A 16,879-nucleotide genomic window follows, 5' to 3' on the forward strand; every position below is an offset into this window, starting at 1 on the left:
GCTGAAGATATAAAAAAGAACATCCTACAGAAACATATCGTCTGAGAAGTATTATCAATAGTAGCAGGTACCTTATAAAAATACCTCTATGAGTCAGCATTTTAAATAAAAAAACTTATTTTTTTATTAAACACACAAAAATTTAATCTAATAGCTTTCCTCAATAACGCACTGTCTATATGCAAACAGAAAGCAACTCACGCACATCAATAACCTGCATTTCTTTGGTCCCTATATTGAGTTGTTTTTCAATTCAACTATCTATCGTGGGCAACACCTGTGTCAATATTAACTCATATTTCGAAGGGGGAAAACAAAAACGGAAAAAACAAAAATAAACTTCATAACCTAATAGAGCACAAAAAGGACAACGGAATATTTATTCTGTTTCAGGGAAACTGATGCTGCTGCCATACCAGTGGTTAAAGGAAACATTTTACAATTGGGCCAGAATGAATGGCATAACAGAATTCATTCTCATTAATTTATAAAAGGAACTGTGAACACTAGGGTTATGACTTTTTGACATTTTTCCTCAAAAATGATTTCCTGTAGCAGGGATGAATGAACTTTTGCCTATTAATCACTATGCTATGGTTTATTCCATTGAAATATAAAAAAAGTTCACGCACAAATCGATTTTAAAAAAATAATTTTTTGAAAAAATATATGAAATGCAAAAAAAATTTTTTCAAAAAATTATTTTTTGTTGCACGAATGAATAAATATAAGCCTACTAATAACTATAATAACGTTTATTTCATTCAAATATTAGAAAAGTCGCGAAAAAAGTCACTTTGAAAAAATTTTAAATTTTTTGCTTTTTGTTAAAAAATTATATTTTTGAATAAAAGCGTTTACGACATTTTTACGATTCTCAGAATTGAAGAAAAATAGTGAGAAATAAATTTTATGTCATTTTAATTATCTCATGTGACTCTAAAGTTTATTTTCAATTATATATCTGTTTTCAGTGACTTCAAAAAATTGTCCATAATTTTGATAAATTCAAATTTTAAAATCATTTTGTGCGTGAGGTTTTTTCACCGAATCACCTTATAATTAAGATTTTATGTAATCTTATGGGAAAACTCATCACGCTATGATATAGGGATATGAGGTTGTAAAAAAGTCATAACCCTAGTGAACACATGGCTTTATAGAGGTAGAGCCATATCAACCAACAAATGGCTGGCTGGATTGTTAGTTGGCTGGCTGCTGCTTTCTAGAGAGCCTCCATGCGAATCACCAATTGACCCAAATTTTAAATCTTGTTCTCAGCAAAAATAAAGCCAGCAAAACAAAAAAAGCTATTGCAAAACATAAAAACGCATAGAACTGAAATGGCAAGTAAAAAATGAATTTATGCGTTTATAACTATGAGTAAGGGGAGCTAAGAACCTATACACTGAGAACCAGGTCAAAGAAAGAAACAAAAAAAGAACAAAATAATATTAAATTGATTTATAAGCAATACTAAAGCGAAAGGCTAGGGGGAGTGAAAGAGAGAGGTGGTAGTTAGATGGTAAAAAATTCTTGCCTGGGAATTTATGGACCACTTTCAAGGATATAATTCAAAATTGTGTTGTTTTGCAACAATAATAACAAGAACAACTGCAACAACAACAATAAGAACAGCACAATAAATGGCAGCAATTAAAACAATGTCTGAACACTAGTGGAAAATTGAAATTATAATTGGAAATATGAATGGACAAAGAAGAAGCAAGAAAAAAATAACAAAAATAACTTTATCTGAAGAAAAAAGAAACCCTGAAACCTAGTTGGCCAATAGTCAAAGTGATTCGTTCGTTCTTTCTTTCTTTTTTATGATGTTGATGATTTAGCCAAGCATAAATGTATGGACAAATGAACCAAAAATGCATTGAAATGTAATACCTTAGATTGAAAGAGGGGGTGGAGGGTCGAGAAAATGTCTTTTGGCCACAATATAAATGGCAATACTAATTGCTCTGCAATTTGTTACAAACGTACAAAAAAAGCACAACAAATGAAAATCGTTATATGATATCAGAGAAGGTAAATTATGATTTTTTCATATCTTTTTTAATTATTTTCTGGAGAAAAAAAGAAATGGACAAACTCAATCTAGTTCATTAAAATATGCCCTCAAAGCAAATTGCAGAATATTCATTCATGTGGAAATGTTAAAAGAAATAGTTACACATTTTCATTTGAAATCATGCATGTTATTGCTTATTATTAAGCCATGTAGAAAATAATTTAGAATTCAATCAAACACGCACACACATATATGTATAAAAAATGATAATTGATTTAAATAAAAAAGAAAAACAGTTGGCGATGTTTGTAAAAAATAGAAGAATTCGTTTTTTAACACTTTCAAATCGAAAGTAGAATGGCGTATGATTGTTATCATCACTTACACGACAAGGTGATTGAAGAGTCTGCATATTATGGCGATCTAAGGGCCATTGTGGCGTATGATTGTTATCATCACTTACACGACATATTTATTGAAAAGTATGAACGATTTTTTTTTCTATAGGATGTTGCTGTAGCGAATAAGACTTTTCGTGAACTATGAAATTTTTGCAATTACACACTATGTGGTATGATTAATATTAATTTCGTATTTCACATTTTTATTCATTTTACCATGGCAAACACTGTGAGATGAATATCATAAAAGTATTTTCTTTAAACTCAATGATATAAATTATTTTTTGTTTCAATATGACAATATTATAACTTCATTCTAGTTATCTGATAATGAAAACCTTTTGTACTTCTCAACATATAAAACTTTGGCAATCTTTTGATTCTGAAATGATTTATGATTCCATCTAACAAAGTCATTGCCATAGCAAAAAGATCAACCGAACAACATTCATCCAAAACTGTCAATAGCTCACTTATCATAACATTTGCTACGTAAAACTCGGATGATGATGTTAGCTGCATTTTGAATTGCCACCATTTGTTATCCAACAGTGATGAGATGAGAAAATCCAGCGTACTTACCTTGCCACTTAATACAGCACGCGCTTCGGATATTTCACTTGGCGGCACGGTGCCAGATTCAGAGCCTAGAGTTTTTATCACATTCGATAAGCCCGATGGCACCGATAATCCATGAGAATTTTCAGCACGTACCAAAAACACATACGATGTTGCTGGTTTTAAGCCGGAAATCTGCAAAGCGTGTAAAAAGGAGAAAAAAAACAGAAAATGGAAAAATTTTATGAAAATTTACACTCAAAGTGTGTTACAAACGTTTGTAAAGAGATAGCTGCACTAAACTTTAGTGAGATTTCGGTGAAAAAATTCACAATAGTTTTTTAATTGCACAAAGTTTTGAGCAAAAGAACAACTACAACTACATGTGAATGCAGCAGTAAGCTCCAGCAGGGTATAAAAATTCAAAGTTTTTTATCAAACAAAATTTTTGCTTTTTAGTTTGGTGTTTTCATTTTTTTTCTTTATTGCCTTCAGTACATTCATATAGGAGGCATACAACACAAACTTTGGCAATAAATGGCAAAGAGTTAATGGAATTCAAACTACACAAAGTTATGTAAAAAACTTTTTTTTGTTGAAATATTGTAAAATTTAAATAATTTTTCAAAAATTATTGAAATTTATTGAAGAAATTTTTGCAAAACTTACCGTTATTTGTTGATCTGGTACTCGATGAGCTGCCACAACCCAACCAGTTTGTAAATCCGAACTGAAGTATTCAACCGTGTAGCTATAAGGAAGGAAAAATTGAAAATATTGGCAGAGTACGAAATGTTTGAAAGGAAAAAATACAGAGAAATGATTACTGCTGTTAAAGATCTTCTCTTAAAATAAACTTATTTCGATTATGCTATAAACTAACACGTTTTTGATTGTTCCCCGTGTGTGGAAAGGGTAAAAAATGGATTAAAAAAAATATTTTCCCTCCCGCTCTCAGCGCTATGTGGGGAGGGTATTATAAGTTGGTTTTGGCCAAAAAGTTTGTAACGCATCGAAATAATGGTCGTAGACCCATACTTATATATACCAAAATGAATGTCTCGACGAGCTGAGTCGATCTGGCTATGTGTGTAATCACGCTACAGGTCGCAAATTTGATCGGATAGTCACCAAATTTTGGGTGTAGATGAGGGTCCCGGAGGGGAAGAAGCCTATTGATCTTGGCCACGGTCGGATAATATTCAGGGGTCGGAATGTGCAAAAAACTTATTTGGAGAAAAAATCAACGTTTTATTTCAAAGCGCATATCTCCGCATCTATAAGGGGTATATCAAAAACAAAACCTGCTAATGAAAGTAGAAAATATCACCTTTACAACGATGTATGCATAGTAGGTTGTCGTAGGTGGTCAAACAACGAGGATATCGCAATAGTCGCTAATACAACCCAACTTTTCATTCTTGCGATTTTAATTATAATGACGAATATCACAGCTTTGGATGGGGAGCTTTCAAAAGCAAAGCCTGAATATGAAAGTAGAATATCCCACCTTTACAATGATGCAAAGTAGGTTGTCGTAGGTGGCCAAATAACGGAGATATAGCAATAGTCGTTTTTTAATTTTTTTCGAAATCGTGCTACAGGTCGCAATTTTGATCGGATCGTCACGAAATGGGGGTCCTACAGAGGAAGAAGTCTATTGATTTTGATGATGGCCGGTTAATATACAGGGGTCGGAATGGACAAAAACATATTTGGAGAAATGTCAACGTTTTTTTCTTATGCGAATAGCTCCGCTTCTGGTGTGAGTATTCCAAAAGCAAAGCCCGTCAATGGAAGAAGAAAAGATCTCCTTTATACTAATGCAAAGTATGTTGGCGTAAGTGCGCAAATAACCGAGATATCACAAAAGTCAGTAAGTAAGTCCAATTTTTCTATTTTTTGTAATCACGCTACAGGTTGGCAATTTTGGGGGGAGAATGGGGGCCCCACAGAGGAAGAAATCTATTGTATTTGGTGACAGTAGGATAATATTTAGGGGTCGGAATGGGGAAAAACTCATGTGGAGGCAAATTCATAGTTTTATTCTTGTGAATATATCTGCTTCTACTAGGGGTACTCCAACGGCAAAGCCTGTCAATGGAAGATGAATATATAACCTTTACATTGGTGTAGAGTAGGTTGGCGAAGGTGGTCCAACAAGGGAGGTACCACAATAGTCGGTAATGCATCCAATTCTTCCATTTTTTGCAATCACGCTTCAGGTCGTAATTTTGATCGGATGGTCACGAAATTTTGGTTGCTTATGGGGTCCCAGAGAGAAAGAGGCATATTATGTTTGGTGGTATTCGGATTATATTCCCTAAAAGAAATGTTTACCAGTGAAAAGCTTATGCACAGGGGTAGTGGTGTAGGGTATCACATGGTCGGCCCCGTCCCGACTATAGCCCTTGCTCACTTGTTTAAGATATTGTATTGTTTTTTCATCTTCGAACGCTTACTAAATTTCCTATTTCGTAATAATAAATAGTTATGTTATTTGGTATCTTCTAGCTGAGAAAAGTCTGGGATGTTTGTGGAACAAATATTATTATTAGCTGCTCAGAGAGTCCGAGGAAAAATTTTTTCGTTTTTTAAGGCGTTTTTTACTTGTTCATACTTTTTTAGAATGGTTCATCTTTCAACCCTTCTAAAGAAAATAAAGACAAGTAAGAACGGCGTTAAGTTCGGCCGGGACGAAATTTTTTTACCTCCAAGTAGCTCTTTATCTACGTTAAGTCTAACTGTGTGGAGGTTTTTCTACCCACCAGGAGTGCGGTTTTAGGGGGGGTATACCCACAAATTTCTGTTGGAAAGTTTCGTTCCACCAAAGAAGACTAAACACAAAATGTCAGCCTTTTCGTTGAGATATTGAGGGCACAACCTTCAAAATACAGAACATCAGGAGGTACACTTCTATGGGGACTGTATGAAGACGTGGACCTATCCAGACAAATTTCTGGTGGAAAGATTTATACCCCCAACAAGGACTAAATACCAAATCTCTGCCATTTCGGTGGGATATTGAGGCTAAAACCTTGAAAATATCAAAAATCGGGAGGTACCGTTCTATGAAGGCTACATGAAGATCCGGACCTTTACCGAAAAATTTCAGGTTGATAGTTTTATACCACCAACGAAGACTAAACACAAAACTTCAATCATTTCTTTGGGATATTGAGGCCACAAACTTCGGGAAATCGGAAGGTACCCTTCTATGGGGGCTATATAAAGACGTGGGCATATAACGACAAGTTTCAGGTGGAAAGTTTTATACCGACAACGAAGGTCAAATAACAATTTTTAGCCATTTTGGTGGGATATTGAGGTCATAACCTTCAAATTACAGAAAATCTGAAGGTACCGTACTATGGGGGCTATATAAAGACCACTACCGGAAAAGTTCAGGTGGAAAGTTTTATACCCCCAATGAAGACGAAATACTATATTCCAACCATGTCGGTACGATATTGAACACAATCCTTCTAAATACCGATAATCGGGAGGTACCGTTCTATGGGAGCTATATGAAGATGCGGACCTATACCGATAAATTTCGGGAGGAAAGTTTTATACCGCCAACGAAAATTAAATACCAATTTTGGTGGGATATTGAGGGCGCAAATTACAGAAAATCGGAAGGTACCGTACTATAAAGACTTGGACCTATACCGACAAATTTCAGGTGGAAAGTTTTATATCCCCAACGAAGACAAAATAACAAATTTCAGCCATTTCGGCGGGATATTGAGGCTAAAACGTTAAAAATACCAAAAAACTGGAGGTACCGTTCTACGTGGGCTATATCAAAACGTGGACGGATATAGCCCATTTGCAATACCAAACATCCTAAGAGTAATAAAAACTTCTATACCTAATTATAAAGCTATACCTAAAAAATTGGCTATTTCGACTTAGAAATTTATGCTGAGCAAAAATATATATTAGGCCGGGTCGATTTTTATGAAAGGAAAAATACATTATTGGGCCTTCGCTTTTCTGATTCCTGGAATTGTACTGAGCAAAAACGTCCACTAGACCAAATGTCTACGGTGAAAATCAAGCCTCCCGATATTGACTTTTTTTATCCACAAGGCCAAAACTGCCTGAATAAGCATTCCAATGCTTTTGTGATGTACTAGTGAGTTCTTAATTATTACCTTGCCTAAAATTGTTGTTTTAGTGTTGTATCGAATATGTCAATAGTTTGGCTGTTATATGCCAAATATTAAAAAAAAACTTTAAAATCGAGTGGCTCGATTTTCTCCCTAGACATGTGGTCTAGTGGACTTTTTGGTCAGCAGAATCACAGGAATAAGAAACGCGAAGGGCCCAATAAGGTATTCGCCACACCCTAATATATATTCTTTATAAGGTCTCCGATGAATATTTCGATGTATTACAAACGGAATGGCAAATTTAAATATACCCTCCATATTATGGGGAAGGGTATAAAAAAGTTTAAGTTGAAAATCTGAGACCCTGCTCTTCTCTATATTTACAGTCATAAAATCATTTTATGAAGTGACAAAACCCATAGGTACACATGAACTCCAACAAAAAAAGTACAGCAGAGATCCTGAAATATTTTGATGTAGCGCAGTGTAATGTTTGTGGATAGTAGTGTCCAATTTTTATTCACGTTTTGTTGAATTTATGCTAACTTTTGTATAATTTTATCCTCACATGTGAATAATTAAATCCGTATGTGTAAATAATTCATGTGAATAATTTAACACACGATTGTGCTTTGTTTTTCTGCGATTGTCGATAATTTTGTCCACAATTGTGGATAATATTTTTTCGCGATTGTGGATTATTTTATCCACATTTGTGGATAATTTTTTACAGGTTGGTGTATAAATTTATTTATGTTTGCATTGCAAAAAAATTTAATCCAAATTAGTGAATTATTTCATCACGAGACAATTTTATCCTTGGTTATGAAACAAATTTTTATAATTTTATCTGCTTTAGTTTTTTGGATTTTTTTAAAACATGTGAATTATTTTATCCAATTTTCTGATTAACTTCAGTGCCTATTTTATCCAACTGGCTAAAAAAAACTATTATTAAAATCAGTGCCATACGTCCAACGCTACCAGTATTCAATGGAAAATCGGACTTAAGCTAAGAAAGAAAAATTCAATTTCACCATTATCCTGTCAGTTGTTTCGTTTGCCTTTTTTCCTCCAAAACATCAACCACCATCACCAGCAATTTTTTCTTTTATCTATCATTTCATATTTTGTTTTCTTGTTGCCGGTTTTATTGTTCATTCCTTTCTTTTTTGGCTCCTGGTTGGTTTGGGTGGATCCAGCCTTTGGGCCATTGTTTTGGAATATAATTTATTTTTCTTCATGGTTACATTTCTCGTTTGCATTGAAACAATGGTCATGTTATGTGTTCCCTTTGCTCCTCATGGCTATACTCGCTCGTTCTTTCATAAGAAATGCAACAGCTGTTGCTAAAGGCCAACATTTCACATTCAAGCGATTATATTTCACATGCAACGAAATCGATTTGAATGCAACAAAACTCAAATATTCAATGCTGGCTTGGTTTGGTGAAGGCGATTGGTTTTGGCGCGGTAACGTATTTTCTAATACGTTATTTTGAAACACAAAGAAGCAAATACCCTTTCGAAAAACGAAAAAACAACTGGCATTAACATTGCAAGGAGAGCATAATAATGGAATATTTGGGATTTCAGAGATGTTAGCTAGGATTTGAAAGCAACAACCGCCAAAAAATAGCCCAAAATAACAACGGACAACAATGGCTTGCTCGCTTGGTTAGCTTGATGACTGCTGTATGTATGCACAATACCACAACATCGTAGCTAAAGAAACAAAAGAATAGGCCCATTGTCTGTTGCTCCATTCAAAATGTGTTTCGGTTTCTTTTTTCGCTCAGCAGACACTGACTGACCATCACTTAGCGCGCATTGTATCCTCGATAATATGAATGTGACTTTGGACAACGACTAAGCAGACAAAATTGTTTGCCAACAAACAATACATGTCTATGGCCTCATTGCTTTGCTTAAAACCCCGGCTGGTAGTGGTGGTGGTTATGGTGAAGGTGCTTGTATCCATCTCATTCTAAACGAAAATCAGGTGAAGGACATCCAGAAGGGGCCAGGAGGCTGATAAGTGTGCGTTGCATTTTGGCGTGGCAGGCTTAATTTTATGTTCCAGAAATGGTGTTTGCCCGTAGGCTCGTAGTTTCGTTTGTTTGCAACAAACATGAAAAGCTCTCATTGCTGTTTCTGTACACGCACACACAATTGTAGTGGTTTTCTTTGGGCATCTATTGTCCAAATTAAACCGCACAACAACAAGAAAACTACGCTGAACCATGCCATCATGATGATGGCATAATGTTAATGTTTTCCATCCAATTGGCCAAAAAACTGTTCCGCGCTCTCTAACAACAAAAACAGCACAAACCATTTTATTTCAAAGTCATACTGTCACGGCAGCAGGGTATGTTTTTGTACTCCACCACGCGAATAATACAAGAAAGCATTTGTTCGACTTTTCATTCTAAGAATGAGTGAAAATTCCGCCAAATTTTATTTAAGTTCTTGATCTGTCAGTAGGTAAAAATGGCGAAATATTTCGAATGCAGTTCATATGCAGTTCAGGAGACAGACACAACACACTCAAATATTTATTGCAAATATCTATAAAATCTACGGGCAGCCTAATCCACAAACGCCAAAAAATTGATAAGTGGATACACCAATGTAAAAAAAATATCCACAAGCCCCTAGCATATTTTTAAGAAACGCGGATAAAATTATTATTATTAAATAAAATGAGTACAAAATAATTCTGAAAATAGGTCCACGAATCTTGATCAAACTTTCTAGGAAAACGAAAAAAATTGGTCTCGATTTTTGTAAAAAAATGGATAAACTAGTGCAAATTTAAAACACAAACTTGGATACAATTTTCCACTAAAATGAATGAAACGAATCCCTTCAAATTATTATCATACACCTGCTAATAAATCTACAAAACCAGGAAAAAATTATTCACAAAATGAATAAAATTATCCAGAAACAAGAAAAGAATTATGCTGAAAAGTAGATGAGACTATCCACAAGCGTGGATAAAATAATTAAATTTAAAGTTATCCATATCGCTATAAAACTTCACAGCGGAGGAAAATATAGTCCACAAACATGGATATAATAATATACAACCCTGGATAATCCAAAAGGTAGGTAACATTATATATAACATAGAGAAAAATGTATATAAACCATCCATAAGCGTGGATAAACAACTACACAGACGCAATTAAATGATCCGCAAAATTGAATAATATAATCTACCTACGTGGATAAAATTATCAACAAACTTGGCAAAAATTATTCCTATTCGTTGATAAAATTGTCCACAGACAAGGATGGATCAAATTATCCACAAAATTGGATACAAACAAACGTGGATAAAATTAACCACAAACGTTGATAAAATTATACACAACCGTGAATAAAATTATCTACCAACGTGGATAAAACTATCCACAAATGTAGATAAAATTATCCACAAACGTTGATAAAATTATCCACAAATGTGGATAAAATTATCCAAAAATGTGAATAAAATTATTCGCAACCGTAAATAAAATTATCCACAAACGTGGATAAAACTATCCACAAACATGGATAAAATTATCCAAAAACGTGGATAAAATTATCCACGAACGTTGATAAAATTGTTCACAAACGTGGATAAATTTATCGACATACGTGGATAAAATTATCCACAACCGTGGATAAAATTATCCACAACCGTGGATAAAATTGTCCCCATCTAGAGATACAATTATCCACAATCGTTATTAAATTATCCACAGCTGCAAATTATATAGGATAAAATAATCTGTAAACGTGAAACTAATTTTGGTAGTCATTCCTTTCGATAGTTGTCTTGCAAACCAGCCATTTTGGTTGGTCACCATAGGATTATTTGAGCTATTAGGTCATTGTAAGGAAGCAAGGACATGCCCACAACAAAATTGTGTCATAGTAATCACGATCACATGGACTTCCTTCGATGAGAATTTCAAAACAGGTTTCGAACAGACCTGCACATAATCAAAGTTTTTTGTAAATTGGGACTATTATGTCTGGAAGGATGGACTTGCCCACGAAAAAAAACCCTATATCGCTGTAAACAGGAGTACATTCGGTAAAAATTTCAAAACTATCCCTAACAGACTTAAACTTCACATAAGCGAAAATTTTGAACTTTGGGTCCGATGTTGACCTACTTGGAACTTGATGTACCCATGGAAGAAATGTTATGATGTCTAAAGTTTCGACCAAATCGTTTCATAATTCGCAGGTAACCTTACTCATCAGCCATAAGAGTTGGTTCTGCAGGGTTTTAAGAGCTTTTGAGCCAAAATCTTTATATTCGAATCAGATTTATGTCTGGATTTTTATCCAGACTGCAGAAACAACCCTTATGGCTGACGAGTAAGACTACCTGTGAATTAAGTATCCGTTTTGGCCTAAACTAGAAACCAACTTAGGACAAAATCGATTGATCCATGTGCGAGTTATCATGCCTACTATTTTAGACAAAAATTTTGAGCTTTTGTAAGGGATGTACCGGAAGAAATGGATCGATATGACCAATTTTTGAATATTATCTATGTTTGAATAAAATATTATAATTACCCGATTTCGGAAGCAATCGGTTGATACGTCCGAAATTTATCATGCGCTCCAGCCAGTCAGCCAGACAATATGGCGAACAATATTTAAACACATAAAAGGTCTGGCTGTTCGGCCGTGCTATCGAACTGTATAATGCCTCTCGACCTATCGATGGCCTACGATACCATTAACCATGCTAAGCTATTTGGGGACATAGTGATGACTTCCATCCAGCCGTGGGTAATCAACTTTATGTGTGGAGGCCAGTCGTTTGTGGAACTGTTTCACCTCTACCTTTCTGATCGTAATGTATGCGGAGGATTGTACGATACCGGTCCGATCATCAATGAAATATGTGATAGGTAAAATACAGTTCTTCCATCTAAGGAATATGAAAATATCCGCTGACACATTGTTCGCTACCTGTACGGCTGATATGAGGCTCCCCTGGACATATTTATTGATGGTGTCCCAAGATATTTGTTGTAACTTCCGACAGCATGTTTAATTCGTCGGTGCAAGCCACAGCTAAGATACTCAAGTCGCTGACTGGCAGTACTTGGGGTGCTGACAAAGAAACCTTGTTGACTTCTTATGGGGTTGTGGGGTATTCGGCGATAGTATGGTATGCAAATGTTAGCGCTACGCAGTGGAAGAATATTCAAACCTACCAGAACACCGTCCTAAGGACTGCAACAGGATGCATCATCATGGCATTAGTGTACCATCTTTATGAGGAGACGAACATTTTACCGGTGCATCAGCACAAGAAGATGTTGTAGATACGGTACCTGCTTCGGTATTACCGCCGCACAGTGGTTCAGAATCGTTTTTCTGGTCAAAACTCTGTAACTTTTGAACGGATGGAGATATTTTCATAATTCGTTTTTATTCGACAGATAACACTTTCAGACACATTAAAAGTCTCTAAATTCGGTTCAGCTGTTGCAGATGAATTCAAGGTCAAAATTAAAAATTTGAGTTTTTTCATATTTTGCATCAAAATATGAGTGTTTTTGAGTTTTTCATATGTTCTAACGTTTTGGAAAAAGTCAAAACTTAATAAGCAAACCATAAAAATACAAAAAATTAAAACAAAAATTAAGAAATTTTTTCAACAAATTTAATTTTTTTTCCTAATTTGAAAAAGTTCTCCTTGTGTTTTCTTAAAACTCTTACAAAAAATCATATATATTAAATAAACGTCTATTTGTGTGAAAAAGCTATAATTTATATGGAAAACGGTATGGAAAAAACACACATTTTTACCCATGTCCCAAAGAGGACACTCTCGGGCATCATTCTGTGAAAACGGAACATTGGTCCAAGCTGTTCCCTAAAAGTTCTAGTCCACTAAACTTGGAATGTCACTAAAATTTAGTACCTGATGAAAAACAAAATAGCTCGCTTAGTGTAAATGCTTCAATAATTTATTAAAACAACTCTTAAAGTCAAAAATCCTGCCTAACTTACAAAAAATCGATGAACACAATATCTGTTTTAGTTTCTGAGAAATAGCTATTTTTTTCTAAAGAAATTTACAAAAATTACGTATTTTCCAAAATTGGGAAACATTTTTAGTTTTTATTTGATCTAATTTTTTGCTTTCCTTAGTTTAAATATGTTAACTATCAAATCCCATATCGAAACTAACAAACGGTGACAACAAAAAATGTTGGAAAATCGATTTCTGAACCACTGTGCGCCGTGAGCATCCCTACCACGATCTAGTGCACAGGCTTTTTCACCCAGGCACATCAGAAGTGAACTTCATGATCTGGATAGAGAGGTCCAAAGGTACCAGCAAGAACCTCTAAATCAATGAGAATATCAGGCGGGCTTGAATAGTATTACACTGATGCAGTTGCGCAGGTAGTACAAAGATGCAGTGTGAATTCCGTTCTCGCAGCAGAAGAACACAAGCTGCAAGGCAAAGATAAGTGGGGTCTTCTCGTTTTCCGCCACTATTCTGTTAACTTTAAGTGGAGAATAAATATTTAGGCACAATCACACAAACCAAATCGTTGAAAACTGTTTGGACTTTCTAGCTTTCGTATTTGTAGCTTAGAAAGAAAAACGCAAGCGGAATGCATATTGCATTTTTGTTATCTGCTGTGGTGAACTGTTTTACATCGCAATGTTTGTATAGCAGCTGTAGGCTAGTGGCAAATTTTTGGGTTCATTGTTTTGTTAAATTCTTTGTCTGCTATGCTATTTTATCTGCCACAGAGATCATCACTGGTGTAAAATTAACCGGCAAATTAGCATAATGAGAACAACAAATCTTAGATTTTTCTAAGCGAAAGGAAAACACGAAAAATTGACAGCAGATCCAATGACTCGGTGTAAAATAAATGGATTTTGGGAAGTTCAAGTTAAATGATATTGGCTATTACAACTCCTTGTTTAACACAATTATGGGAAGAGAAGAAGTAGCCTTCAGAATTGTGTGTATTGTGACTCATAACAGTTTGTGTAATAGGCCTTCTTGGAATATAACTTAAGAAGTAAGTTTGTAAATTATATTAAAATACCCTTTTTAAGAAATTTAAACCTTTTCCTTTTTATAAATGTTCTTAGAATTACCTTACTTCTAAAAACTCTCCCACATTTCCTTTTTCCAAAATCACATTTGCTTTCACAAGATTTTCCAATGAATAGCTTCGTAACAAACGCAAATATTTGCCAAAAAATTTTTGGGAAATAAATCAATATTTTCCAGGAAAACTCTTATAGCTCAGTGGATGTTTGTTACTAACTTTCGTTTATTGATAATGTTTTTGTTTATTTTTTGTTTGGAAATTCAGCAGTTTACAGTTGGCAAACAAACAAAGAAACAGGAAAAAAACGAACCAAGGGAAAGGTGATCACATTTCCTTTGCCACACAATCAAAATGAAAAATAAAATAACAAAAAAATATAAGAAAGACTTACCCAATAATTGGACTTGTTGCCTGTGGCTTCTCCTGACTTCTGGACCAGCGTAATGATATGCTGTTTTGAGTAACATTCAAAGCCTTGGGAGTGCCGGGCGGTGCGGGATAGGTACTGGGATCTGCTGAACGATGTAATGTTGATGAACTGCTCTTTTCCACCTGGCGTGTTGAAGGTACCACAGCAATAACAACAAAGCATAGTCCCCAGCCATATTGGTAACATGCAAGGATAAAAAATGGGAAGAAAGAAAAAAATCACTATGTAAATTTTGTTTAAAAATTATGTTTTTGTTTTTTCATTGTTTAACAGGAAAACTAAGATTGAGTAGACGACACAAAAACATCGACGACCCTCATTTAGCATAATGTTGCATGTTTTGGTTGATTTGGCTTCTCGTTTAACGGTGAACGATAAAATATGGTAAAAGGTTCGTTGTTGCTGTTGTTTGCTGGTTGACCTGATGTTTTGCCACAATGTCTGTCTGCCTCACCATCACTTGGGCAGAACATTAATTGTGATTGACATTTTGTTGTTATCCATTCGTATCATGTGAATGATGTTTTCCTTGTCGTTGTCGTTGTGTAACAGGCTAATTTGTGGTACATTGTAAAATGTATGCAAATTTTAATGAAATTTTCATAATGTTTTCATGGAACCTTAAATAACCACATCGCCACACAGCACAACAACAAAAACATGTGTAACCCAGAGTGGATGATTTTAACATATAACCCTTCTATAAGCTTTCACTTGATACGAATCAATCAATTTCGAAATATTTAAAAAATAAACAAAATTCCTTCCCATTTCAAATACAGATTTTAAAGATTTTTATTTGGAAAAATAATGCTCAATATCTGTCACATAGACAAAATACACGTTCCAATTAGTATCCACAACAAATGCTATAAAAACAATAAGGTCGTAAAAAATCCAGAAAATGCAGATAACCAACAACAGTTTCAACGATATCAAAATGTCATTATGTATCATTAATACATTGTGATATCGATACAAACGACCATTATATCGAAAAAAGGAAATATGTTAAAAATTACCCACAACAGTTGTTGCCAAATGCATTTTTAAGGAACAGTGGGCATAAGAAATTAGTTTGTAAATAAAAAAATTAAAAAGGCGTTAAGTTCGGCCGGTCCTTACACTCCACCACGAGTTGTATTAAAACAAATTGGAATAATTAGTTTCCTTTAGTTTATGAAAGTACTAAACTCTTCCGCCACGGTCTTCTACCAAAGCATTGTCCTGTGTTAGCAGGTTTCCAAATAAAACATTTCTATATACATTTCGACCCCAAAATGTGGCAAAGTACATAAACTGATCTATTCCTTGTGGGAATGTTCTCTACCCCTAGCGAAGACTAAATACTAAATTCCAGCTGTTTCGGTATGATAATATGGCTAAAACCTTGAAAATGCCTAAAGTTGGGAGAAATCGCTTCGCTTCCTACGAGGACTAAATAGAAATTTCAGCCAGTTCGGTGGTATAAGGAGGCAAAAACATTGAAAATACTGAAAATCAGGTAGTATCGTTCTATGAGAACTATGTCAAAACGTGGACCTATAACAACATGTTTCTCGGGGAAATTTTAAAGCTCCCAACAAAGACTAAATACTAAATTTCAGCTATTTCGATGTGATAATAAGGCTAAGATCTTGAAACTACCGAAAATTGGGAGGTATCCTTCTATGGGGACTATATCAGAATGTGGACATACAGCAACAAATTTCTCGGTGAAATTTTAATACTCCCAATGACGACAAAATACGAAATTTCAGCAACTTCGGTTTTAAAATATGGCTAAACCTTGAAAATTCCGAAGAAAGGGAAGGTATCGTTCAATTGGGGATATTTTAGAACGTGGATCTACAGCAATACATTTATGCGGGAAAGTTTCGCGCTCTCAAATAAGACTAAATACGACATTTCAGACATTTCGATGTGATGATGAGACCAAAACCTTGAAATTACAGAAAATCGGGAGATGCCATTCTATGGGGGCTATATTAAAATGTGGACCTATAACAACAAATTTCTGGAGGAAAGTTTAATACTAGCAGCAAAGAATAGAAACATAAAAAACGAAATTTCGGTGACATAATGTGGCTAAAACTTTCAAAATACCGAAAATCAGGAATTACCGTTTTACCGACAAATTTCAGGTGTAAAGTTTTGCACCACCAACGATATCCTTTGCACCACTGTGGCACCCCATGCAAGCTTATCTAATAGAAAATACCTATTCCTGCAACTTTATCTAAC

The 16,879-nt window shown here is 34.7% G+C and overlaps 1 protein-coding gene across 3 annotated transcripts in view; it reads right to left on the reverse strand.

Moving 5' to 3' along the window:
* The window catches only part of robo1 (roundabout guidance receptor 1), a 401,904-nt gene that overhangs the window by 49,685 nt on the left and 335,340 nt on the right, over nt 1-16,879 (reverse strand). For all 3 annotated transcript variants that reach the window (XM_073989014.1, XM_073989013.1, XM_073989015.1), the window contains exons 12-14: nt 14,597-14,757; nt 3,652-3,733; nt 3,007-3,177 (exon numbers count right to left, since the gene is read on the reverse strand). In XM_073989014.1, the coding sequence (XP_073845115.1) occupies nt 3,007-3,177; nt 3,652-3,733; nt 14,597-14,757 (414 nt within the window). The remainder of the gene's footprint in view (nt 1-3,006; nt 3,178-3,651; nt 3,734-14,596; nt 14,758-16,879) is intronic.

The sequence above is a fragment of the Musca autumnalis genome, unplaced genomic scaffold (assembly GCF_047663935.1).
Source record: "Musca autumnalis isolate F117 unplaced genomic scaffold, ASM4766393v1 scaffold_5, whole genome shotgun sequence".
Lineage (NCBI taxonomy): Eukaryota > Metazoa > Arthropoda > Insecta > Diptera > Muscidae > Musca > Musca autumnalis.